General features: G+C 41.1%; 1 protein-coding gene across 2 annotated transcripts in view; it reads right to left on the reverse strand.

The window, feature by feature from the left end:
* Positions 1–26016, reverse strand: part of clybl (citrate lyase beta like) — a 68177-nt gene that overhangs the window by 34791 nt on the left and 7370 nt on the right. For both annotated transcript variants that reach the window (XR_004612534.1, XM_034574553.1), the window contains exon 2: positions 4064–4277. Coding sequence is in view for 1 of the 2 variants with exons in the window: in XM_034574553.1 (XP_034430444.1) it covers positions 4064–4277 (214 nt within the window). In the remaining variant the exon portion in view is untranslated. The remainder of the gene's footprint in view (positions 1–4063; positions 4278–26016) is intronic.

A 26016-nucleotide genomic window follows, 5' to 3' on the forward strand; every position in this document is an offset into this window, starting at 1 on the left:
GATTTCAATTTTCAACAGGAGGGGGTGGACTGACCTTCATTGCGTACCTTTTTGTCATGAATATCCTTCCCTGTTTTAAGGTGAAGGTGAGAGATAATGAAAAGAATACATTAATGAACGCATTACAGGAGGGTGGTTTGGGGCAGTAGCCCTACTTAAGGCCTAACCCATTGTTAACTTAACCAAAACAGTGGTTCAGGGTGGCATTTAGTTAGCTATGTCTACTGCCATCCTCTTTCCATGCATGAGACATGAATTAAGGGTTCTTTATTGAGGTCTGGCCTGTCTTGACAAACACACAGTGCCGAAAGTGTGGTTGTCATAGTGAATATAATTGCAGCTACTGTATATATTATAGAAATGGTCTGAGCAAACACATTGTAATCTATAAGTTTCCCACCATTACCATTCTCTCAAAATTCTATGTTTTCTCTGCATCTGATGGTTGTAATCTCACAGGAGCCATATGTATTGATCTCACTAATGCGTTTGACCATGTGGATCACCACGTCCTTTCAGAAAAAACATCATGCTGTTAGTCTTGCAACATGCATTGTGGTTTAGTCTGTATCTTGAAATGAATGCTGGTGTATTATGGTGTGAAAAGGTGTGCCTCAAGGTTCTGGTATGGGACAACTTCTGTTTTCATTGTTCAACTATGATATTTCTGTTTATCAAGTTCAATTAAGCTAAATAATAAACTGATAAACATATATGGGATGGACTTGTGACATGTTTAAATACTGACTAATTTGTTCTTAGATTGTTTGAATATCTGTATTTATTTTGATAGTCTCGCTCTTGCTTGTTTACGTAAACAAAGGAAGTTAAATACACAAGATATTGTGGCGTTATTTATCATTTTAATAATATAAAACAATTAAATAAAATTTAAGTACCGTACAATCATAAATGTAAAAAAGCACTGCACCCTGGGCACTTCTACATGAGAAATTAAAACCCAAGATTAGAAAAACGGGGGAAAGAAAATAAAGATTTCTAGTTAGTGTTAAGTTGCTCTTTCTTAAGTATTTAACTGACATTAAAGAAGAGTAAACACAGACATAGGAGGCAGGCTAAAAGCAAACATGGAGAGGTAAAGATTTGAAAATGTCTAAGATTTTTAACTTTGTTTCCTTTTCAGTCTCGTGTTGTGGTGCTCAATGGAATCGTCTGTGACCTCTTATGTGTCTATTTAACTGGTGCAATATTCTTAACTGGCATCACTTCAGGGATTTTATGATCTGAACTCTTACTGAAGAAGGACTAAAACTGTCTCAACACACTCATCGTTTTAGCCAAATGATAGTCCCCATGTCATTCTCCCTCTGCCCAATAAAACTCCGTCTGCACATTTTACACCATGTCTACACAGGCTGGGTAGTAAACGTTGTTCATTAGCAGTGCAGCTTCAGTATTCCACCAGTGTCTGCAGCCACTGCGAAGAGCCAAATACACAATTACTGCATGCAAAATTTAACAAAATAAATAAAGCTTAAAAATATGATTTCGGTAAAGGTAAGCCATAAAACAGACAAAGCAAATGCACAGCTGATGCCGCTTTAAACAAGCCTTTCATCTCCTTTTCCCAACATTACAATTTTAGTTAATAAACAAGTGTTGAGTCTTGCTATTTAAATTTCCATTCCCTCAGTCCACATTAAGTGTATCTTACCAGGGACACTAAAATCCATGCTGCATTACTACAAATACAAAATATTTCCTCAATACAACCTTTTAGTTAATATGGACAAGTTAAACTTGACTATTTAATGCCAAGAGCATTCACAATTCTTTAATGAATTTCTCTCATGTACAGTGGATTCAGAAAACCATTGGGGTAAAAGGGCCTTGGTAAGAGAGGTGACCACAGTGGTTGAGCTCCAAAACTTCTGTGTGCAGATGGTAGAAACCCCCAGTGGAACAACAGTCACTGCAGCACTGAACAAATCTGGTCTGATGAAACCAAGATTTAACAGTTTGGCCTCATGATATCTGGAGGAAGACAGGCACCACTCAATACCATTCCAACTTTGAAGCATGGAGGTGGCGGCATCATGCTGTGGGGTGTTTTTTCAGGGGGGACATGGAAACTGGTCAGGATTGAGGGAAAGATGAGTACGACGGAGATATGCTTAATGATAACCTGGTCCAGAGCACTCAGGATCTCAGACTGGGCCAAAGGTTTTCCTCTAAATAGGAAAACGACCCAAAGGTGACAAACAAATCAATGCAGGAGTCTTTGTGGCCCAGCCACTCGAACCCAAGCAACTATCTCAGAAGACCCTGACAATGGCTGTCCAACGACAATGTCGGTCCAACCTGAAAGAGGTCAAAATGAGTTGGAGGGACAAATTGTAGAAAATCCTCATAATCAGGTCTGCAAGGCTTGTTGCAACATATCCAAGAAGATCTGAGGCTGTAATATCTGTCAAAAGTGCTTCCACCAAGTACTGAATAAAAGGGTCAAAATACTTAATGTGATAAGTTAGTTTTTCCTTTTTAATAAATGTGCAGAAGAAACAACCAAATACTTTGTTTTTGCTGTGTTTTCGCATTGGAACATAACAATTGCAGAAGTGAATACTAAATACTTTCCAAATAAAATCTAATAATATAAAATATTATACAGAATTGCTTTCAAATCACAACAATCAGTATTCAAAATGGTGGATGCTTAATGGTTTTCCTGGCAACCTTCCCTCTCAAAAACACACTGTCACACACTGGGACACACTGTTTATCCAACAGGAAGTATTATCATCTTAAGGGAAGGTATAACTACACAACAACCCCCATGGATTTCCATTTGCCACAGTGGAGGAAGAAGCTGAGAGTGTGGGAAGTGAACGAAAGGATACCAGTAGGAAAGGTGCACTTTGTTATTGAGAACATAACCAATTTTTATATTACACAGTATGACCAAGCAAACACATAATGGGTTACAGGATTTTGGCACATTGGGTTGACTATGGTGTGAATGAGTGGCTTAAATCAGTTCGGATGCCATGTTTTGCACCATGTAGTACCAATGCAGCTGGCTCAGAGAAGTAATGAGAGTAATGGGGGAAGTAATGTGATTATACCACAGAAAAATATGCAGCACTATTTCCTGGAATTCATTGGTATTTTTGTAGGTATAAGTATTTTGATTACTTGTGTAATTGAGTGGAAAAGGGAATAGCCAACTAAGGGAAATTATTTAGCATGTTAAGGGAACCAGAACTTTTCCACCCTTTATTTTTGTTACAGTATACAGAGCCCTCATTGCTAATAATTACTAAAAGACAATTGTTTCTTGCAAATAGAAATAGTTTTAGCCCCTGTGAAATTAGTGGGTTGGTGAACAATAGTGGATTGGAGGAGGCAACTTTTGTTGAAAGTAAGATATGATCCTGTCAAAGGCTGACAGCTAAAGAGTCCAGCGTCTGAATTCTCCTGGAGCCTGAATGGCTGCTTCAGTGCTGCATTCCTCTCCACATTCCCCCTCTAAAAACGCAATAAAGACGGAAGCTCTGACTTCCACCAACTCCATCACGGGGTCACAGTTTTTAGCCTGTCAGTCACCCAGGGCATCATCTTATTGTCTTTGTCCACTACAGGAACAGCCTCCAGCCATTTCAATCATCTTTATTATCATGACTTAAAAACCTTTGTTAGTTAACTTTTTACCCAGGCCTTTATCCCACTCACCAATCACAATTTCATGGGCAGTTCAGGAGGGCCAATGGGGAGGTCGTGTGGGCGGGAGGAGAATGCTTTTAACCTGCTGCATCTGGTGCTTTCCCGCTGCTCGCCCAGTGGGACATGGTCACCTTGTTTTAAAGAACCCTGATAGGGGGAACCACTGCCTTTGTGCCATCATAATGGGGTGAAATGTGCTTGTTTTAAACATGTCACTTAGGTAGTTTTCCTTTCAGTGATTAAGACCAAGCACCTGTCTGAAGGAGGGAGATGGAATTATATTCATTCAGGATCGCACAGCTGTCCGTGTGTTTGTGTGCGCCCCTGATCAAACTAAGCTGCTTTTTGCTGATAAATGTGCATCTGTGTATTTGTGTACCTTTTTGCTGAGGGCTACACCATCCTCACAGTCCAGGACGACACAGTCGACATCCAACGAGGTCAGCTTCCTCAATTTTCGCTCATCATTGCCAGGGCAGTAGAGAACGGCCCTGCGGGGTATGTAGCGCAGCAAGGAGCCTGCAGAGTGATGTAGATGACGCCATGATTCGGGATAGAACTGCCAGGCTGCAGGCAGGAGCCAACCACGCTCCCTTAAAACACATATATATATATATACATATTTAAACACACGTTTGTCTGACCACACAAATATACACAACACTTAGGCAGGGGTAAATATGAAGTACATATTTAAGTGCATACATAAGTCATGAGTACGCTCAGTATCAACATTAAGGGCAACGAATAATTAAAGGTTGTTGCTGTATTCATCTTCATAATATGCACAGTGTCTATGAAGATCCAGCATAGGAGGCCACATCCTCCAGACTCGAGTGAAAGTCTGGAAACGTTTCATTTTGGTAGCTCTGTTTGCCCTTCAGCTATTCATTGAAGTGGATGAGAGACGTTGACCTGTGCTTTGAGAACAAACTCACCCAAACACTGAGCCACTCATATGCTAATGCAGCCACACTGCTGAATATCTAGGCAGGACAGAAAGTGAATGAGGAGGGGTGTCGGTGGTGGCTGGGGCCGACTCATCGTAAAAAAAAAAACTAAGTTTGTTTTTAATTTAATGCCAGATTACATACCTTTATTCATTTTCCTATTGATACTACTACTAGGAGGTGTAACTAGATGCAAACATATGTAGTAGAAAATGCTTTACTTTTAGACATTTACCAGATGGATTAAATGCATCCATAAAAGATGGACATCGTCTTCAGGATTCAAATAGTCAGAGCTCTTTTATTGAATTATATTAATATACAGTATGTCCTCCAGTCACACATAAAATAAATTGCATACAGTAAAGCCTTGTCAATGCAGTTTTTAAGAAGTGATTGCACAGCATATATTATTGAAATAGTTAACTAATGATTAAATCAGTACAACCTTGATTGTGTTAAAAACAATCCCCTATGAACTTAAATCTCAATAGAACTTAAGAGGACGCTGTTTTTGCTCTTCAGACCATGCTTCTTAAAAGTTCTGAAAAAAACACGCAACAAACGACGCTTCATTTTTCAAGCAGCACTCGAGGTCCTGCAGAAAAATGCAGGCAAAACTGCTCATCATCACATCTCCCACCTGTACGGTGCTCACACAACATCACAAAACACACAGTAAAGTCGGATTGTGTACCACACACGTGCACATCAACAATCACAATCATTGCACACACATCTCAATTATCTGTTCCATCAATCTGGCTTCTGAAACAACTGGCCCTGATAAGTAGCCAAATGTTCAGGGATCAGGTTTACGTAATTACAGCGAGAAACAACGTCTCTTACCACCAACTCTTGCAGGGCATCAGAAGCCCTTCAAGGGACCATATTGAACCAAAAAGAGAAAGAAAGGAGGTGGGGGGTCAATTCTTCTATTACACGAGGGGGGCAAATTATTTTCTCTTCTTGTCTTTTGCTCTGTAAAAGGAGCTAAAGTCACTTCAATGGCCACTTAATCCTGTCAACTACGCTTCTACAAGCCCTCCAGTCTAAGGCCTATAAACTGAGATGCTGCGGTTGCGAGCAGGCAGTTCAAACCAATTCCGGTTGCTTCCAGCAATTCAGTGCTTCCAGGTACATGGGAGTCTTACTGAGCCAGGGACAGTATTCACAAAAGCCTTGGGGAGAAATACGGCAAAGGTGGGAGGGATAACTATGGCGCACCAACATGCAATTTGTGGACTATACTGAAAAAAATGCAGAGCTTTAAGGTCTATAATGTGCAGGGTCCAAGTTGATAGACAAGAAATAAAAACTAAAAACAAGAAAGGAAAATAGTAGGTAGGAAGAGGGAGTGCTGAGTGGTAGGCGGCAAGAGGGGGCTGTTGGGATCTAAATGAAATCAGTCTATTCTGTGCATACTGCTCAGGGGGGAATGTTGAAAAGCCACATTAAGTGCCCACTTAAAAGGAACATATTATAATATAGCTGAAGTACAAAAAGATGGTGACAGTAATTTAAGAGAAGGTTTCATTAAGAAGGAAAAAAACTGAAACGGGGGAGAGGGAGTGGTACCTTGATGTTGGCTATAGACTGTACACTAGAAGCAGAGGTCAATCACAGAGGCCAAAATCAGCATTTATTTCCTTTAATTCCACCAATCTACCTCATCATTTTAAAAAGGCCTGATCTTAAAGTAAACTGAGCAGTAAAGAAGAAATGAGGCAGGTCAACTGGGTCACACGCTCTAAAATTAAATTATATCTAAATATGTTAAATTTGTGGGAAGTCAATAAGAAGGAGTAGCAAGTCTTACTGAGCCCCATACATGTCAGATACATGATTTACTGAGGCCAAATCAATATGAATTTATCTATAAAATGACATTTTTAAACTAAAACCATATCCACACAAGCATTCTACAGGAAGTGGTGCCTTGATGTTGGCATAAGTAATATTTCCCATCCACACTAACATACCTAAAAACGCATGGCATGAGACCATTAACATACATTGGTTATATGTGTGGTGTAGTGAAGTGTAAACAGGAAGCAGATTGTGTATCCTGCATTTGGTTGCTTGGTTAGAAAGAAATACTATGAGCCAGAAACAACAATGGTGAAAACCATTTCTTTGACCAAAAATGAGTTGAAACTTGTGAAAAAACAATGTTTTGCAATGTTTTGCTTTCCTAAAAAATAGGCTTCAGTTGACTGCGTCATCTAGTTTCCAAACGTCTCTGTTTTGGCCGCCTATTATGATGCAGCCCCGGAGTATTACAACTAAAACGGGGCCAGAAGTGTTCACAGATCATCAAATGCATCACTTCCACATACTAGAATTCTGCATTTGGGGAATTTGTATTTACGCCACCCTGTCTGGTTGACATTTCCCCAATAATACATCCTAACCGTGTTCTATGTAATTAACAGTCCCTAAAGTACCATATGCGCCAATGTTACAAATTTCTTTCCCTCTTTTTATTTTATTTTTCTTTACATGAGAGGTTATGATAACATGGAGATGTGTGGGTATATTGGCAGCTATAAACTGGTTGGACCTAGCCACAGTGACAACGTTTACTGGTCTGAGATCAGAGGGAAGTGTGTTTTAGTGGGTTTATATGGTGCTGGACGGGGATGGTTCTCATTAGTGGAGACGAGGCAGCAGACCCAGGCCGAATTGGCACTGAGAGGGAGAGGATGAGGGAAGGCGAGTGGAATGTGGTAAGAGGGAGGTGAGCTGTACGTTAGACGAGACATGGACTTTCCTCAGTGTCAATTCAGATCCAACAGTGATGTTATCGTGAACAGCCAAAAAACTCTGTTCTTATAAAATGTATCACAGTTCTCTATTCTTTTCAATGCAAAGGATTTTCCATTTCCCTTTAACACCAGAGAGAGTGGGACAAAGCAGTGTGTTGGAATAAGCTGATCTTCAATTCAACGGGATAGCCGCTGATGATCTGACGTTCACAGTCAGTGTCTATAGTGCTTAACTACAATAAATCTACCTTGAACCACATTTCCTTGAACTTCACATCTAATCTCCACCACAACTATGACTGATGTGCATGTTCGCTATATTCAGCTTCTTCTTTTTCACAAGTTCGACCTCCTTATCTCCGAAATCCCCTGTCATGTAATCCACACAGGATTACAGATAATTCTCAAGGTAACTGGTGATAGCATGTCACCAAGAAATGTCAAACTATGGAAAGGTTCTTGGATTTCACAATACCACACAAATCTTAAGTCTTGAGCGTGTCCTCTTTTAAATAACACTACTCACATTTGAGGTTTATCCCGGAGATAAGCGTTAACTGTTTTCTGGGAATTTTTAAGTGTACACAAGTCGTGGCTAATAAGTGGTGATAAAGGGTGGGAGCTTCGGAACATCAGACATAAATCAGATGATCCCAAAATAATGGTCATAGAAATCTTCCTCTGGATGAATTAGTAATCAAGTGAATTCAATCAAGCAACACCAAATTGCACAAACTTAAAGATGCTTGATTTTTTTCATCAAGATCCATGAATTATAAAACATAAAAAAAAACACATCTCAAAATGTTTATGAAGGAGAAAAAAAAAATCTGGAGCTGCCCATTTATCCAGATAAGGGACAAAATATAAGAGGTTCATTCCGGGGCCTATGTACAATCCTTTCAGTAAGTTTCATGGAAAACTGTTGTGTAGTTTTTTCCCCCACTAACAAACAAACAAACGAAAAGGGGTGAAAGCAAAACCTTCGATAGGTGGAGGCAAACGTGACTCATGTTTTCAAAAGGCAGACTTTTGGAATTTGTGTGATGATATGTTCTTGCCACTATATGTTTAGTATTATTAGTAGTGTCCCTGTGGGCCGGGCAAACTAAATGCTAAAGACTATGCTTCTGCAGCAGCAGCATACAATATATTACGTTTTGATAAATAATTAATTTGAAATAAGGTGACTTATTGTGGACTGGGAGTAAATACTGTATAACAAATAGCCTGCAATAATTGCTTCATTATCATGACGTGATGATCACTATTTCCTGTGACTCCACTGGCCTCCACCTGGCAGCATAATAGCCTAATTCAGGTGGTAATATTCATCCTACCACATGAATTACAGCAGATAACCACAGAGCCACTCGAAAACAGGCCCTGACGACAGCCTCCCTCTCAATATGTAGATTTCCACAATTATCTCCAACATGGTGGTGCAGGCACAAGCTGTGTCTAAAATGCACAAAATTAAAGATCTGTGTTTCTGCCCCATGATAATCAGCTACTTCTTAATATGCAAACTACATTCTGAGGTCTGCGGTGCTCAAGATTCGAGATTAAATTTGGTGAAAATAAAGATGAATAAAGAGTAGGTGGGAAATCAATATTGTTGAAGCATTGACAGGCCCTTTGTCTGCGGAAAGCTGTCCGCGGGTGGGAAATAAAACGGTCAAGAAGTCATTAATATTTACCTAGCCTCATGTCCACCTGCCTATCTGACACATCTTTTTGTTTCTCCGAATGAAAGAGAGCTGAAGCATTCCCCACACATGGTCTTCCTCACAGCATGATGCTGTATGTGTATGTTTTGCTTCTTTTTCCCCTCACTGCCTCAGGTCTGAGGACACAATTGGATGGCAGAACAATCCTGAAAAATTAAGCAGAGACACCTAAGACAGGGAAAGGAAAGAATCAAACACTTGTCTTCTACTTTTTTTTCTTCTCTGCCCCCTGCTTTCATTGCATGCCCTCCAGCAAACTAGAGCTTGGGATGCACAATCCATTCCCCTGTAGATAAGATCAGGAGGGGGCTGCAGAGTTTACTGGTTTGCTGGTCTCTCTTTTAGGGAGGCACAGGACAGACAATAGCATACTGGACTTGCTAATATTTTGTTGATGATGACTGTACTAAGGCACCAATCAAACAACTGATCTAAAGACCCAAAACTAGACATTCAACTTGTTCAGGGGTGTGAAGGAAGCAACACTCTCAGTAGCAACAGGAACACTGCTGTTCATGCGTTCCTTCATCATCATAAAAATGCAATCATGATTTACGCTCATTTAACCTTAGTCTTGATCCATTTCACTAAATTTAGCTTTTCATGTTAAGAGCAAGCATGTTTTCTCATCCTTACTTCCTCGGATTATATCACCACTGGCCCAACATCCTCTCTCTCGCTTTAAAAAGCCGATTCCAGTGATGTTGTGTCTCTCCCTATCAACAAAACCCCTTACTCATCCTCCTATCCATGTCTTCCCCTCTTTTCTGTTCTCATTAGTTTGGCTTTTCTGCCTTAATCTACACAATGAGGATGAAGTCATGGCGGTTATCTTCAGCAGCCAATGTCTTTCTACCTGTAATCCTCCCCAAAGTCCACGGCTCACAAATCGGCACACAATGCCTTTATGCAAGGCCTCTGCCGTAATGCCCATTGATGACTGCAGACTTCTTTTCTTTTTTTTTTCCTTCCCTCATGCCTCCGCATTAAAACTATTTAAATCCCACTCCTCTTTAGAAGAACAGAGATGTCTTTATCCCGGTCTCAGGACAGGGCAACGTCAGATTGTAAAAGGACATAAGAGTGTATGAGCTGAGTTCGGTGATGGGCAGTTGTCACTCCAGCTTGCTCTCTGCGCTTGTCACAGACAACTCGATAAATCCATTCAATTCATTAAAAAAAAATTGTCTAAATTAATTTGAAATACATAGATTTATCATAGATTTCAAAATCAAATGTGTAAAAAATTATGGTTTACATGAGCTCTCAAAAACAATGAATTTATCTTTAAAAGTTAATTGAGAGGGGAACTTAAAAAGGTCAAACAAGTCGCTCCATTCGAGGAGGGCATAAGGGGGTTAGCTTTTAACTTAGCATTTTTATTGACTCTGGCAAAACAAAATGAGCGGGCTCTGTAGGATTGTGCACTCTGCATTGGCCATTCAGGGCTTCAGAGCCCCATTGTAGTACTTTGAAGAGAATGAAAGGAAACCCCACTGGTGGAAATGCAGTGGAACAGCCCCACAACAGGCCACAACTGTTCCCTTATGCATGAAAGGCAGGGACATAAAAGACAAGATGGACTTCTGAGGTAGGGCCAAAAACAAAGGCAACAAAAGTGCTGATCACGAGGGGATGACACGACTCGTCTTGGCAGAAGGAGCAGGGAGAAAAAGGGCAGGAGACAATAGCACTCCCGGCCAAATGACATGTTGAAGAATTGAAAAATCCACACAAGAAGTGTCTTCTCAATTCACTAAACCTACAAGAGCTGGGTGACTGTCGGCTGGACCCTGGTCAGCCTGAGGGGGGTCCGACAATAACAGCCCACAGCTTTTCTCTCTCTCTCAACTTTCATTCCTAAATCGTTCTCTGTTTTGGCAAACAACTTGGCAAGGGCAAAGATGGACTGGGGTGATGGCTTTAGTCCGCACACACCAAACCAAATCAAAGCATGGTGGGTTCCGCTCCCGCAGCTTCCGTTTTGATCTGTTGGCTGTCTGCGTGTCTGATCTGTTTCTGTTTATGGCCTAAGCACAATTATGCTACTGCATAACCTCCATGGAAACAGTCAGACGAACAAAAACATGTTTTCTCTCATTCAAAAAAGCATCTTTGTTTTCAGTGACACAGTGAATGCTGATATTTGAGCCAATGTTTCAAAAGTCATACAGAATAACATTTTGTTAACAAGAACACTTCCTGCCGATTTCCACCCTGTTGGCTTCTAGGCTGGGAACGATTGTGTGTTTCTGATTTCCTGTTGTAGATATGAGTAAAAACATACAGAGCTATATTTGCGTGTTCGCATGTGTTTAATACATTTAATCAATGGTTAGTTGTAATGTCAAATCTATTCATCCATGCACACCCAGGGGACAAACTGGTGTAAAAAAGGCAGCAATTTAAGAAATCGGCTTTATTCTCTGCTTAAATGAATACATAATAATCCCACACAAATACGTCACGCAATGTATAAGGAGAAAGTTGCGAATGAGGACCTACACATATCTTTAAAGTAAGGGCCAGGACTAGTTGATAAGTCACAGGCTCAACCGTGCACTCCACAGGTAAAGGGCCTCCTCCTCGATAGCCTGAGGCCTATCCCACAATTCTTCACACATACCCACAGGCCCTTTAACTGGCCATCACCCTGTCTGATTAATGGATCGATGTGGTAATTGATTAGTGAAGAGGAGGTGGGAATGAGAACATAGGTCAAACGTCAATAATGTCCCCCCGACAAAAGGTGGAAGACGTAAAATGTACCAGTGATAGCCTCCAGCCAGACCTCTACCCATCAAAGCCTTGGCAGGACTTACATAAAGGCCCCGGCCCATTCTCTTGCTCGCCCTGCCCTCCCTCCCCAATGGTCCTTTTCTCTTGGTAATGCTGTCTGTTAAAGTGACAGGAACCATTCTGGGAGCTGCTTGTCAGCTCACCTTCATAAAACAAGCCGTAAAGCGGCAAATAACAGGCTTATATGGCTTCATTATACCGGCTATGCAGGATCACAGCTCTAGGCTGGGGGGTGAGGGGGGTCTTGCTGGTAGCGGAGAAGCGGGGAGAATGTTGGCAGGACAGCCTGGTTCTCGTGATGGTTTGTTGTCCCGGCGGCTGTCACCATGTCCATGTTTGCTCAGGATAGAGGACCACTTGACCCCCCATCAACTCTGTATTCGCCGAAATCCCAAGCAGGACAAACAAAGAGGTATGACTCACTTTGGAGATGTTGTCACAGTTTAGGTCTAATGAGACTTTATTAACTTTGGTGTCCTGCCGCACACTTCTAAAGATTTTTATTTTTTATGCGCTTTTATACTTAACAAGATGTTAGACTTCAAACATTTTAATTTGAGGCCTCTAACGAATATCATCCGTAATCAAGAACAAACCACGATGGTGTATCCGAATGGTTAAAAAAAAACGAGGAGGAACAGGGCCAGATGGAGCATACATCTGCGATAGTAAACCTTTGGCCGTGGCAGCGCCGGACGTGAGAAAGATTCTCATTTATTTCATGCAAATATCTTTGGGCCATTTCACAACCTGACAGTGGGGGTTGCAAGGTGGTCATTATCTCAGGTTGTGTCTCCAAAACATTTCCCCTGTTTTTCAGAGGCAGCCACGGGTTTCTGGCAAAGACGTCCGCAGCAGCAGCAGAAGCAGCAGCATTAAGGTGTTCTCGCCAGGCACAATGAAGGTCCCTTTCCTTTCAATGCAACTCATGGCATTTCCCCACAGACGTGTTCGAAAAGGAAATTCAGTTTTTTCCCAGGGTAACAGCTTGGATGTCGTTTTCAAAGAGCAACATCACTGGACATACATATATGATGTGTGATTATTATCATATATAGAAAATGACTAAGGCTCCATTAAGGTTCAAAGCTTCAACAAGAACTATAAATAGGCTGCTGATATTTGCAAGTCAAATATGCAGCATAATGCTTGCAGAACATCTGGTAGGCAAGCTTACACTATGTTCACCAAAGTAACTGTCCCTTTATGTGCTTATCTGCCATGTGCCCAGTCCCAGTTGTGTTGAGATCAGTCACTTATCTCTTTAGCAAGGCTGTGAGGCAGCAGTACAAGCGCCATCGCTGTGATCATTGTATAGTTAATTGTCACCTCCATCAACATTAGCACTCTCTAACATGCTTACCAGAGGGGGTAAAGGGGGGGAACTGACTGCACGCTCTATTCTGAAGCTGACACTTGTTCTCTGAGGGGCGGTATTCGGTGTCAGGATTACAGTGCACAGGAGAAAGGAGGCGGAGGGGAGGTGGGGAGTATTCCCTACAACTCATGTCACCGGGTCTCTCTGTAATGGCAGCAAAGGGAGAAAAAGAGAAGGAATAGAGACAGGGTGCCAGGGAGGATTGATGGGTGTTTACTTTTTTCAAGCAGTCTCTCAACCAATGACAGCGCAGAGAGACCTGCATTCACTGGGACTATGCTCCTTTCACAGTTTGTCAAGGGCCAACTGAACAACCCACACCGATTATGGCTGCTGATACGAACTCTGACCATATAGTCGCAAAACCACACACACGTTACATCACTTATATAAGCCTTTTTGGATATAAACTCCACATCAAATGAGACAGAAGGTTGGGAAGGGTTCAGTGCAAAGACAGTGACACACACATAATATATACTACACACATTTGGCAAAAGGCCAAAAGGATTTAAATGTGTCGCCACCAAACCATATGGAATAGCACATCCCAGCCTAATCTAACAAACACATACATATTCTGGCCTGCACACAGACGCACACATCAAGACTGTAAAACAGCATTGCCATCTTGAGCCCTCTGGATCACCGGGGGCCATCTGACACTGTGGAGCCTTGAATGCATTAAGACGAGCAAGGTGGCAGCACTTTCCATCTCAGCTAGCACAGTTACATAACCCTCCATGATATGAATTCATTAACAGTTTTAGTTCTGCAGGTGAGAACACTTCTCCTCACTGCTTATGAATGATACCACCTCACGTTTATTTAATAGATAGTGTTGCTGCAGGATGTCAAACCCACTTCAGTTGAGGTAAAACAACTGCTGATACACAGGCAAAGCAGGACTGTCAACACTAACACAAATTTTTAAAAAATGCCCACTTTCAGCATGCTTTCATTTTTGCATACATCCACTCTGCTAAGATCTGGAGTTGAAGCAGAGGAGATGACATTTAGTTGACCCCGCAGGTGTCAAGGGTCATCTCATGGGGGAAGAAACTGGACAGAAGAGGTGGAGAATAATGAAAGGGGTCGAGCTGTGAAAGGATAGGGCCCTGGTTAAGTTTGAGGTGAAACAAGTGAGAATAGAAATGCATGGTTAAAGCGCCCAAAAAATGGTCACATAACATACGTGGGACAATCTGATGGGGTGTGTCTAGAAGCCCCCTGGATATGGATAAGACGGGAACATTAGATCAGTCGGTTAGATCAGACTATTATGAGATTTGGCGAACGGTGTGATATGTGCTGTGTCTGGTCTGTTGCCCCCACTCACACACCCATCCGAGCCCAGACACAAACATGCCCCCGTGCCCCTCCTCGGACCTCAGAAAAAAGTCTGACAGATGGGTGTACTAGAAAGATCCACTCAGGAGACGAAAACATACTAAGGCACTGTCTGTCCACTGTTTGGATTTGGAAGAAAACTACAACGAGAGCAAAACAGGGCGGAGAAAAAAGGGACATCTGTGACATTTGTCTTATTTCCTCTCTTGTGGGACATGATGTGTCACGAGCGAGCAGAGTCTTTTGGATCATATTCCATTTAATTAATGAACCCCACACACAAACAACATTCACACTCCAGCCCATGCCTCCTCATCTCTTCCCTGTAAGTTGTCTGTGCCCCCAAGTGGTTGAATATCATAACTGCACCTGCTTTACAAATGTATCTGTTTAAAACTTGTGTAACAACTATGCCTCAGTAGACAAGGCCATTGGAAACTCATTTACTGTCAAATTTACTTTTAAACTTGAGCCCCTTACCTTTTGTACCATAATATGATTTAACAAATTCTGAGAGGAAGTGATTTTAAATGAGGGGGAGGCTTCAAGATGGTGCACAACACAATCCTTGTGAGATTAAAACATATACATATCAAACTTAAGTTTACTTCAAATAAATACTGCAAGTAGAAGTGAAAGAAAGTAGAGTACTCTTAAGGTTGATTGCTCAAGATCAAACCAGCATCCCTGCAGCAAGCCCAGAAGAAGTTGAACCGTCCATAGAGGACAAAACAACAAGCGAGGAATCATCGATAACTTCAGGTTATTAACTAGTTTAATTAAGTTTTATTGAAGAGATAACTTGAATTTTTTTCTGCTGTCTTCGGTGGACGTTAACTTAGCATTTTTACTTACGTTAGCCTACTGTAAACCACTGGCTGCGTCCTAAATTCCTCACCAACATGCTGTCCTTGATTGTCCTGGTGAAAGACTGAAAGGCCTGAAGTGCCAGAGATGGGTTTGGGAGCGGAGAGGGTGAGTTATTTGTGGGGCAAGTCAATTATCTAGAATAAATAACAAAATATTACAAATAGATAAACAATAAATATTTTTACACAACTGAAATTACATTTCTGTTATTGTAGAAAGAGTAGAGTACCAATAAGGTCCTGTTGGGTGCCAGTAATGATTTTGATGTACCGCTCCTGGTACCATATCAGCACAAATATGAATTGCACCCAACCCTATTGTGAATGGAGGAGCTCCTGAATGCAAGACGATCAACTGTATTGATTTTAGTGAGTTACAAGATGGCAAAATAATTCACAAGGAGGCTAATAATCACTTTTCTTGCAATTGTTGGTTGTAAATACCATCTAAACAATCAAAAAACAAAAGATATAGTTAAACCACAATTTGTCCGATTTAGAAGAGAACAGTAAGAGTATTTAAAGAGGAATTTTAAATAATAAAGCTGATGCACCCTGTAGTGTTTTAATGACAGACGCTTCATTCTTTTAACCAACAGGGATGCCTTTTGCCCTCGACTTCTGCCCAGCCCCAAGCCTTTAATTAAGACTGGCTTAAGCCCGATTGATCCTGACACACCAGGAAGTTTCTTGAATATCTGACCATGGAAGTATTATATAGGCCACAACCCCCATAGCAGCCGACAGCTCCTTCCCACATGCCACATAAAAAGGTTTGTAAGCTGAAAGCCCGTGGGACCTTGTATGATTGAGTTATACCTAAACATTTTTGCACATTCTGGGTTGTCATCTTGTCCACATAAATTATAAGAGGTTTTTTGAAACAACTATAAACATTACGACAAAGATGTAAAGTCTATACTGTATGTTTGCCCTTCATTTCATGTAAGGGCATGTAGTTGGTTGTGTCCAAGTTTCAAACCTCACATCAAACTTTGTTGTTGCACTGATAAAAGCTACATGACATGAAAAATGCCAAAAAAAAAGAGTCACTGAAACTCAGGACTAAGCAACTAATTGATAAAACCACCTATGCAAAAAATGGTAGTTCTCAACATTTCATATGACAGTTGCATTACATTAAAACTGTATGTTATTTGATGATGTCGATGCTTTACTGAATAGCGTCACACAAGTTGTTTCAGGCACTTCAGAAGCAGAGTTTAGCCTTTGCAACGTAGCAGAACTTGAACATGTGCATAAAAGGGTATATGACACACTAAAGGAAAGGAGAAACCAAAACGCATGATATGTGTACTTTATATCAACAACACATCACCTGTAGCAAAAGTAGTGATGCAAAAACAAAGATAGGATTTTTAGATTGTCAGAGCTCTGTGCTGCAGGTGTTGTGCACCACATGGAGAGAATTCTTGTATTGGCTTTCACCGCAAACAAAGCCCCTCTTCGCTTTGTGGTGTTTTGGGATTAACCGGGACCACAATTGTTTGATAATGTTACACAATGTTAAACATACAGCAAGCAATGTATAAATCAATGTAAGGCCTAATGTTTTAGTAAGTAAAATCGTAATCTAGATTGGCAGTTGCCTCTTTTTCAACATCGGATTTACGTAAATTGCAAAGAAATGTAAAATGAATACAAATCCTAGACTCTCCACTGCATGACAGAGGTTCAACATGACAACCTGAAGGCTTTGAACATGTTCAAGGAAAGAAGTGAGTTTCTGAAGCAGAGAGGAGAGTAGTTTAATACTCTGACCCGCTGGAGGAGAAATCCTGCCGACCAGCCAAGCGTTAACTGCAGGTGTGGACAAAATAAAAAGGCAAAATTTGTACGTTTTACAAATTTATTGAAACCATGCAGTGTTGGTGTACTGACCCGTGGGCCAGATAGCGTGTCTTGTTGGAGTTCAAGTTCAAATACTCTTTCAAATAAAGGGACGTTGCAAATCGGGGGCATCATTCAAACTTTGTTGGAAAATAATTAATAAGAATAATAAAGTGACTCTCTGACTATCTCTAATGTCTTCACCTCGTCATATCAACAGAGAACACAATTATCCCTTAGGAAAATAAAAACCTGTTCACCACTGATCAGTCAGTAGGTTCATGACCCTTCTCCCAACCAGAGAAAACTGTGATGTTTACAGGCAAGCAATTAACACTCATTTTACAACTCTTAGATTATGAAAATTGTGTATGTTTTTAGCAGTCTCCTCACTGATATAATTTCTGATTATACAAACTTGCATTTTCAAAGAATACAATCATAGAAACTATCAACACTTCTATTTCTCTACACAAGCAGCTGATGCAGCAAAACTAATGGTGTTGTTTCTGGTAGATGAAAAAGCCAGAAATATAAACACAGACACAGACACGTGGTGGAAAGTGACAGGGAAAGTGCAAGACCCTACCTTGGCCTATATTGGGTGTGGTTGAGGTGGGGCGGGCAACGAGTGCCCCTTCCTTCCTTTTCTGGGAGGATCATGGAAATTAAACTCAGTGTCACGTTTTCAACTTGTCTGGCACAAACTCATTTCACGACCAGCCTGAAATAATAATAAAAAACATCAATATACTGCGACTTGCCTGTCAGTCGAGATGTTTGAGAGCAAGCAATTCTTACTTTCTCAACAACAAACTAGTGAACGTTACAGAAGATGCTAAAGCAGGTGTACGTAAAGTCCCTTTTAAGCCAGGTGTTTTAAAGCTCAGGTTTGACTTGTATCTCTTCACAAATAAATACCATTCTGCTAGATCAAGAAGATGTCATCGCAATTACCTCTGCAACTTGTGTGAAGTGTTTGTGCAGAGTCAGATGCGATTTGATTGGGGGGGTATACTCACCCACTGACCTGAGCAGTAGCATTTACACTATTCTCAGTGGTCATGAACACAACAGAAATGCAATGTCAAGGTCAAAAGTCAGAAGTACAGTCAAACTGGCCCATTGCTGAAATGCAGACAGCAACAGTGGGCAACGGCTACAGGAAGTCATTAGGAAGTTTCCATTTGGAGTTAGTAAAAGGTTTCCTGAACAGAATGCATGATGGGTGTTGGCGAATTGTTGGTGGAAATGTCTGCTGATTGACACAGGGCATGATGGTTGACATTCTGCAGACTGTTTTGACTGTGTAGCCTAATTTCTGATGTTTTCAAAATGTTCATATGGACATTTTTATTAAAACATACAATCCTTGATCCTGAATCAAGAGGTAAAGATGTCCAGAACCTTTTGAATAGAAATGTAGGACTCAAAATGGCTGAGTTTTTCTCTATACTTAAGCCGCTGGCCACTTGCTTTGTCTCTCTGTGGAGGGCCTGTAGTAAAGCTTGACTTCAAAAGAGTCCTTATCACTGTCACGTTTTCTCAGAAGAGGACGCAGTAATGGAGAACGGATGCAAAGGCTTACACTAGGTTAGACTAACACAAGGAGACGAGTGAAGAAATGCTTTGAATGTTGCCTTGTAAAGGGAAGAGCTCCCGTATAGGCCTCCTGACCTTCCCACTCCACTTCCTTCCCCAAGAAGTTAAGGAATGCTGTGTCAGGATTTATAAAGGAACGTGCATTTTCCTTTCCCCTAAGTTAATTCCTAAGTGATATTTTCAGTCATAATTTCGGGGGAAATTTGTCTGTGATAAAAACTGATCAAACGAATTAAGAGGCATAACAACATCCAGTTAGATTGGTCATTTCTAACTAGGTTAATATCTGCAGACCTTAAATATGGAATTTCTTAGCAACCACCTTTCAATTGTCTTTTGTAAACATTTCTCTATACATGTGTGTAGTTTTTCAACTGCCAAAGTCTGCCTTTAATATTTTAAATTCTAATGTTATATCCCTAGTCTTGTTTAACAATGTCTTATTCCACTTGCACCACTTTTGAAGTCAACAGTTTGCAATCAACCTTTTCATCAGTTTTTGTGATATATTTCGGCACTACGCTCCTCTGCAAAGAAGTGACACTGTCTGGAATAGAAGCTCCAAATGGAAGTTATTTAAAAAAATATAATTAAATAAGACATTTATATAATCAGTTCTTCCTCCAATGTCATTTTATACAGCTCTACTGTTCTCTATCCTCCATCTTTGCTATGGCTAACTCAGACTAACACAAGGTCCCAACTTTGACTGGGGCTTCATCCTGTATTTTCCAATTATCACCTTTTAAAGGCCAGCTGGGTGCATACCAAACCATCAGGGGGCAATACCATTTGCATTGCTCTGAGACAAAGTCATGCCCAAGTACTTTCATGCTAAAGTTCATAGCAGACGAGTCTAAAATGACGCTATAGCTAAATCTAAAAATTCCCAACTATATACCTTAGCCAGATGAATTATATCAAATTGAAAAAAAAAGTTTTCCTGTTTACAAATGTATAAAAGAGAACCAGAGTGTTTTTACGGTAAGTTGATGGAGAACATTCCCAAGCTTTAAGGTTAGAAGTTTGTTTTATCGACATGGCAAGTAGTTTGCTAGACTTTCTCAGTTGAGACTGATCGATGTGACCGTCCTTTGAGTGCTCGCTCTGTTTACAGTTTCAGCTCATTATGCAGATTTTATTCTTCCTTTTCATTAACTTGATTTTTAAGCAGCTCCAGGAATATATTACATCTATTTCGTTTAGGTCAATTTTGTTTGCCCATTGAAATTCCCCACAATCACAGAGCATTGAAATGACCCTTGCATACGTGTGTGTGTGTGTGTGTGTGCATGTGTGTGCGTGTCGTTCGGGGTTGGGTGGGGTGGTGTAACTGTTCCATTTACTTTGCACATTAATGAGCACTGGTTCTCTGCCTGCCTTTAGGCTCTCCTTCTTAATGCTGGAGCTGTTCACTAGTGTAAACCTGTGTTTGATTTCTCCTCTCCTCTCCCTCTCGGCCTGCATATAGCAGCATTTAGCTGTGAATTAATTTTCATGTTTGGATATACCCTGCTGAGGTGTGATGGCAGTGGGGCATAATCAAAATCTGCAACACTACATATGGGTAGATAGGCCTTGTGGGTATTTTCACAGTGCAGATCTGTAGCTGGGCGGGGGGAAATTAAAAGCAGAGAGAGGGGTCAACGGCCAGCAGAGAAAACCGAAGTCAGCAATAGGACAATGGGACATTTAACACAAAAGAATAAATCTGTTGTCTTCTAGAAGAGTACGGGGAAGAGGATACCTTTTGCAGTGTGTCGTGCAGCTGTGTGTGTGTGTGTGTGTGTGTGTGTGTGTGTGTGTGTGTGTGTGTGTGTGTGTGTGTGTGTGTGTGTGTGTGTGTGTGATAATGCGCATGTCTATGGCCAAGGGACAAGACACGCACCCACAGCCACAGCTCAAACACCAGCAGCCCTTAACATGGTGTGTCTAATGCTCCTATTTAGTGTTTGGGGTGCAGCGGCGCGTGGCCTGAGGTTTCTGGGAGGGGAGCGTCGATAGCACCTAGCCTGACAGCTGTGCCCCAAACTGGAGACAAAAGCCTGAGGAAGTACCGCATCATCGAAGACGGGACTAAAAGGCATGGCAGTTTGCTTGTGGTCTAGTCTATACTGCCATCTGACTCAGTGCATGGTCCACTTTTCACGGAGGATGTAGCCCGATAGCAAACACAAGCTTAAAACGGGGAGGAAATCTTTAAACAAATTCCACTATAGAGGACATGTGGTGCATTGAGATCAAAAGCAGAAACATAAACTACGAATTCATAACAGTCTTAATTTTAAACAAACAAAAAACAGAAAGAACATGGGCCACCTTTTGTGCTGCAGTCTTTTCAATGGAGTTTATTTGTAATCCTTTGATAGGTGGGAGTCTCTTTGTCAATCGGTGTACATCAAAGATAAGCCAACTTATCACGCTGCTTGTGTTTGTGTGTCTATGTGTGCGTGTCTGTATTCCAGTCTTTAACGTCCCAGCAAGGCATGATTTGAATCTATTGATTTAATAAGCTTTGGTAGCAGGCTGTGGGATAAATAAAATGTACCAGTTATAAGTAGGTGACACACTTCCAGTCTAAAAAACGAATGTGTGTGATGAATAGCTAAGAGGATGGTCTACATTTCCGTGAAGAACAACTTTTACTACAGCTGACGCATTTTCCAAAAGCACAAATTACTTGTCTATATTGCATGAAGACACAGAGACACAGACATCTGGAAAGCATAAGAGAAAATACAGCAACAGCAAGTGACAACATTCTCAAGTTAGGAGAGGATTAAGTTAAGATATAAATTCAATCTGAAATCATTTAGCACCCAGGGTAAATTTTCATCAACACAAACCCTTTATTAACATACTCAGAGGCGCCTCCATTCATGGGCTGGGCTAATGGAAGCAAAAGAGATAATAATCACTTGTTTGTTGCCACATCAGCTGTTAGGTGATAATTAGGCCTAGGCGAGAATATTAACAGTTTTATAAGCTTTCTTTGATCTGAACACATGTTCCCACATGGGTGAATCCTGCATTAATTATTACTTAAAATGAAAGGCCAATCCAAACTCTGCAGAACTGGATCCGTTCTGTCAATACACAGTTCCCCTGCACCACTGACAGAACACAAATACCACTCGGATGGTGCACTTAATATAGTACATCCGAATGCAGATTATCTCTTGGAATATTATATTCTAGACATAAGATATTGAATAATAAAAAGATCATGGCTGATGCTCACAATTTCTTTTGTTTCATGACTGTGGTGGATCGGAGTATTCATGTGAATACATATTCACCATGTGTTTTACTTGGAGCCCAGAGAGACTGATGAAACATGAGAAAATGTGAACTTCACACTCACGAAAGGGTGGTGCAGCCGATCCCTGGCATCCATATCAATGACTATCCTTGTTATAATGTGGAAAACTAAATATTTACAATTACATCCTGATAGCAAAATAGGAAAACTATCCGTGCCTCGCATAATGGAACTTCCTTTATTACGCCCCTGTGCCCTCACACACAAATACACACATGCATAGACGTCAGGGGATTGAAATGGCCCAAAAATATCCAGTGGCTTAAAACGGACCTCTGTGTGTGTGTGTGTGTGTGTGTGTGTGTGTGTGTGTGTGTGTGTGTGTGTGTGTGTGTGTGTGTGTGTGTGTGTGTGTGTGTGTGTGTGTGTGTGTGTTTTGAGGGAAAGGGCTGAGGTTTCTGCGCAGAGTGAGTACAATGGTGTAAACACTAAAACAAAAGTGTGTAACAGTGGGTATTTCACAACTGAGAACCACAAAAAGGCCTTTTAAAACAACATGATAACAATAACATTAAATTATTCAGATGAATCTAAATTTCCGTGGTTGAATTTGGACTATAGTTACAATAACAAACATGCAGTGTGTCCCGGGAGCATCATTTTATCTGCATCACAAGGTAAATATCAGAGGGAAAAAAAATGTCACATAAGGGGCTCAGTCCGTCTGAATTTAGCCTTTATAATGTCACCGTGCTAGTGAAGATTAAAGACAATTGGTTGAGATTACTGGGTGACTTACTGGTCACTAACTTCCGATTATAAACTTTAAGTTACCAGTACACTTGTATTATCAAATGTTAAGCAAGTTCCCTGCGACAGATAATAGATTCATTCTTGGGTCATGCCCAAGCCCTACATTAAAATCAGTTGAGTAGGTTTTGCTAACAACAATCAACAAACAAGCAAACATAATCTTCTTGACGGAGGTAAAAAGTAAAATTGTTAAATGCCATTGTGATTAAATAAACAGACCTCAAGCAGAGGTCTTCGGACCACTGAGCTCTTGAGATAAGATGCAACACACTGTAAGTCTTTCTAATGGACGGTGTAATGTTATGTAACCAAGACACCATTTTCTCAATGAAACTTGAGAAAACCAAAATATTTTATCTGATCTGTTCACAAGCGACCAGATGTCCCTCCCCTGCTTCTTTCTCACCCTTTCCATTTTCTTCTTCCTGTAAAGGACTTGACAACATAAATAAAGTTTATTAAAAACACTTAATTTTACCCAACTCATGTAGCTACATTAGGAACATAAATGACACAATTAACACTATGGACAGCTGGGACAATACAACCCAGTTTATGTTCCCATTTTTGCTCTGCGATGTTATTACATAGTTGCAAAAAGCAGACTTGTCTATAGTGAGAGTTGCTGTGTCCTTAGAGGGCATTAGTGCAGGCTTTATCTTGTTGTGCCAGACAGTTCAGTAGTAAGCACCCTGGCAAAGGCTCTCGTAGTAAACTCTGATGGAGCAGCACAGCAGAGTCGCAGCGTTGCAGCCGTCCTGGCATAGAGATATGGGTCATTCTAGGCTGTCCTCTCGCTCACCCCATCGCCAGAGCCCAAAACCTGATGAGATTAGCCGGCCAGCCAGGCGCTCAGTGGTGGCAAAACACAAACACCACTGATTACGTGAACATTAAAGTCAGATCCCCTCACACTTCAGCTCGGATTCCCTTGTGCAGGGTCACAAGCGGGTTAGTGTAATGACTGCGCTGCAGCTCCCGACTTATATGGCAGTACTACCTCTATCCTGGCACACGCCGCGGACCCTGACAGATAGTAAACAAACACACAAGTATCACTGTGATTAGAGCTGACGTCATCGGAGACGCGCGCTATGAGTGAATGGGACAGCGATACAGCTGGCATCCTGCAATCCTCCAAACAGCTTTCAACTGAGAAAATGTGTCTGCTTGGCCCATTCATTGTCGACGCTACCGAAATGGGACACTAAACAGGTTGACGTTTCCTTCCAGTGGCTAGTTTTTGGGGAAAGTCAGTGAATGCATCGCCTCGGCCACTGCTATTTGTGTTAAATCACTGCTAGAAACGGGATTAGGCAGTATTGAATGCCAGGGTAATCACTCATTCAGCAGCAGCCAGGGGAAAAGGCCTCCTTAAGGAAAAGGGGTGGGTTTTATATAGCTGAGAGCTTTGATTACTGCTCCATCTTAAAACCGCATCCGATGAGTAAAGACATGCACTGGTCCTCCCCCACATTTACTGGGTGAGTCGCCCTCCTGGGTTCCTGTAAATAAGTGACGTCACAGCGCTTAATGATGCCCAGACTAGACGCAAGCAAGGCCCTAAAATCAACAGAGTACCAGCTTCATCACTTCTGAGCATGCATGCCAACAAAAAAAAAAAAAAAAATAGTTTTTGCACATTTCATCCCATTTCTCGGTTGGGTTGCTAATGATGCAGAGTAGTAAACAGGATCAAGGGTTTTCTCTTATTCTATGAGGCCAGTAAAGTTCACTGTGGGTAAAAATAAATAAAAATAAATAACATTGTCCTTATCTGTGGTTTAACAGATCTGCCACTAACAAAGATGTTCAAGTGAGGAGCACAAAGAAAAAAAATAGACACTTTCTCTAGGCTTTTCCTCCTTTTTCTCCCTGACACAGACTGGTAGTGACAGTTGTTTCCAGTTGCTACATATAAAAGGGCCCATCATAAAGCCTGGCTAGAGGAAACAGGATAAGCGCTTGAGCCAAGGCAGTAAAAAGCTCTCTGGGAACTTGAAAGCCACACAAATGAAGTCTGCATCTGCCATCTGGAAACAATAAACAAACAAAACCCAGCAGCCAAACAAACACCACGATAGGCAGAAGGAGAGAGAGGGAGAGGGAGAGAGAGAGAGAGAGAGAGAGGGAGAGGGAGAGAGAAGAGAGAAATGGAAGCAGTGATTGAGAGTGTGAATGAGTGATAGGGAGAGGAGGGTGTCAATGTTACAAACGTGTGCAGCATGCATCATTAGCAGACACTGATGGGGAGACAGACACAGAGACAACCCTTTCTATAAAATCCTCCTTTGATGCTAGGGAGATGGGCCCTGCTTTTGAACGTGTGTGGTACCACTGAAACCTGGTTCTAATGAAGTGTAGTGCTAACAGGAGGCTGCCTGTCTAGCAACTTGTGCCAGTGATGTGATGAGAAGTTATACGCCACTTCCGAATATGGCAAAACACCAAAAGCAGCCGAGCCAACTGTTCTCCGCGAGCCCAGACGAAGCATGAATGGGATTTGTCTTCAATTTTAGAGAGAGATCACATCACATCACAGTTGTCCTGTTTTGCAGTCCAGGGTTTTGCGTGTTAATTATCAAATGGTTGCCCAATATGGACTAGTCAATGACAAGTTCTTTTTTATGTACAGAAGCTGCAAAACACTGGTGTCAGTGGAGAAATATTTCAAGATTATAATAGTCTACAACTATAGGAACAGGAATCCTTAGTGTCCTTCACGTCACCATGGGATATTTCACATTATGATTTACAAGAAGTACATTTTTACCCTTTTATTTCATCAGAGCATACAAGGCTATATGAAATCAACACTCTATTAGTGACTGCTACAATTATAGTATAACAAACGATACTACATATTACGTATTGACCAAGTTAAAATCAATAAATAAGACCTGCTGATGAATATTAATTTCCTCATTCATGTTATTAATGTCAAAATTGACAGATGCACA

This window comes from Hippoglossus hippoglossus, chromosome 21, assembly GCF_009819705.1.
Source record: "Hippoglossus hippoglossus isolate fHipHip1 chromosome 21, fHipHip1.pri, whole genome shotgun sequence".
In the NCBI taxonomy this organism is placed as follows: Eukaryota; Metazoa; Chordata; class Actinopteri; order Pleuronectiformes; family Pleuronectidae; genus Hippoglossus; species Hippoglossus hippoglossus.